Genomic DNA, 651 nt, shown 5'->3' on the forward strand with positions numbered 1-651 from the left:
TCTTCTCCTTAGTTCACTCTCTCTCTAACTCTTCTTTATTTTCTGAAGTTTCTGAGAAAATAAGGTGGAGAAGGTGGGTATTTAAAGTAAATTACCTTGGACTTTATAAAATGATTTTGGGCCTCGGGTTGGGTCATGACAAAATTGTTGAAGAAGTTTTGTGGGTATATTGGAAAACTGCTTTGAGCTCAAAAGCATTTAGTGGACATGTTCTAATGGGGGGTTTAATCGTTTCCAGACATCTACCAACAAATGTCTTTCTGCACCAAACTTGGGGTTTTACAAAACAGAAATGTTCCAATGCTTGCTTCACTCCGGTACATGTCCACAAAGCTTTTCATTGGTGGTAAGTCTAACGTTCTGTTCACATAGTTGTGAATCTTTGTTATTGTCTTCGTTTAACTGTTTTAATGTTTTGAAAATTGTTACTAGGCCTATCACCCGGAACTGACTGTAACGGCCCGGTTCCTGGCCCGTAAAATTTCCCAAAGAATATGGGCTTCTCTACGGCCCATTTAGCAAAAACCTAGGGTTTCCCTTCCCCTTTCCTATAAAAAGAGATGCAGCCTCCCTTTTTGCCTCATCACAAATCTGAAGCGAAGCTCTGCAGAGAATTACCAGAGGCCGAAAACCCTAGCCGTCGAGCTCTCT

General features: G+C 41.0%; 1 protein-coding gene across 2 annotated transcripts in view; it reads left to right on the forward strand.

Annotated features, from left to right (window-relative positions):
• The window catches only part of LOC106314632 (40S ribosomal protein S19, mitochondrial-like), a 12,148-nt gene that overhangs the window by 8,996 nt on the left and 2,501 nt on the right, over positions 1-651 (forward strand). For both annotated transcript variants that reach the window (XM_013752498.1, XM_013752542.1), the window contains exons 2-3: positions 239-346; positions 433-446. In XM_013752498.1, coding sequence (XP_013607952.1) covers positions 253-346; positions 433-446 — 108 coding nt within the window. In that variant the 5' untranslated portion in view covers positions 239-252. The remainder of the gene's footprint in view (positions 1-238; positions 347-432; positions 447-651) is intronic.

The sequence above is a fragment of the Brassica oleracea genome, chromosome C1, assembly GCF_000695525.1.
Source record: "Brassica oleracea var. oleracea cultivar TO1000 chromosome C1, BOL, whole genome shotgun sequence".
Taxonomy (NCBI): domain Eukaryota; kingdom Viridiplantae; phylum Streptophyta; class Magnoliopsida; order Brassicales; family Brassicaceae; genus Brassica; species Brassica oleracea.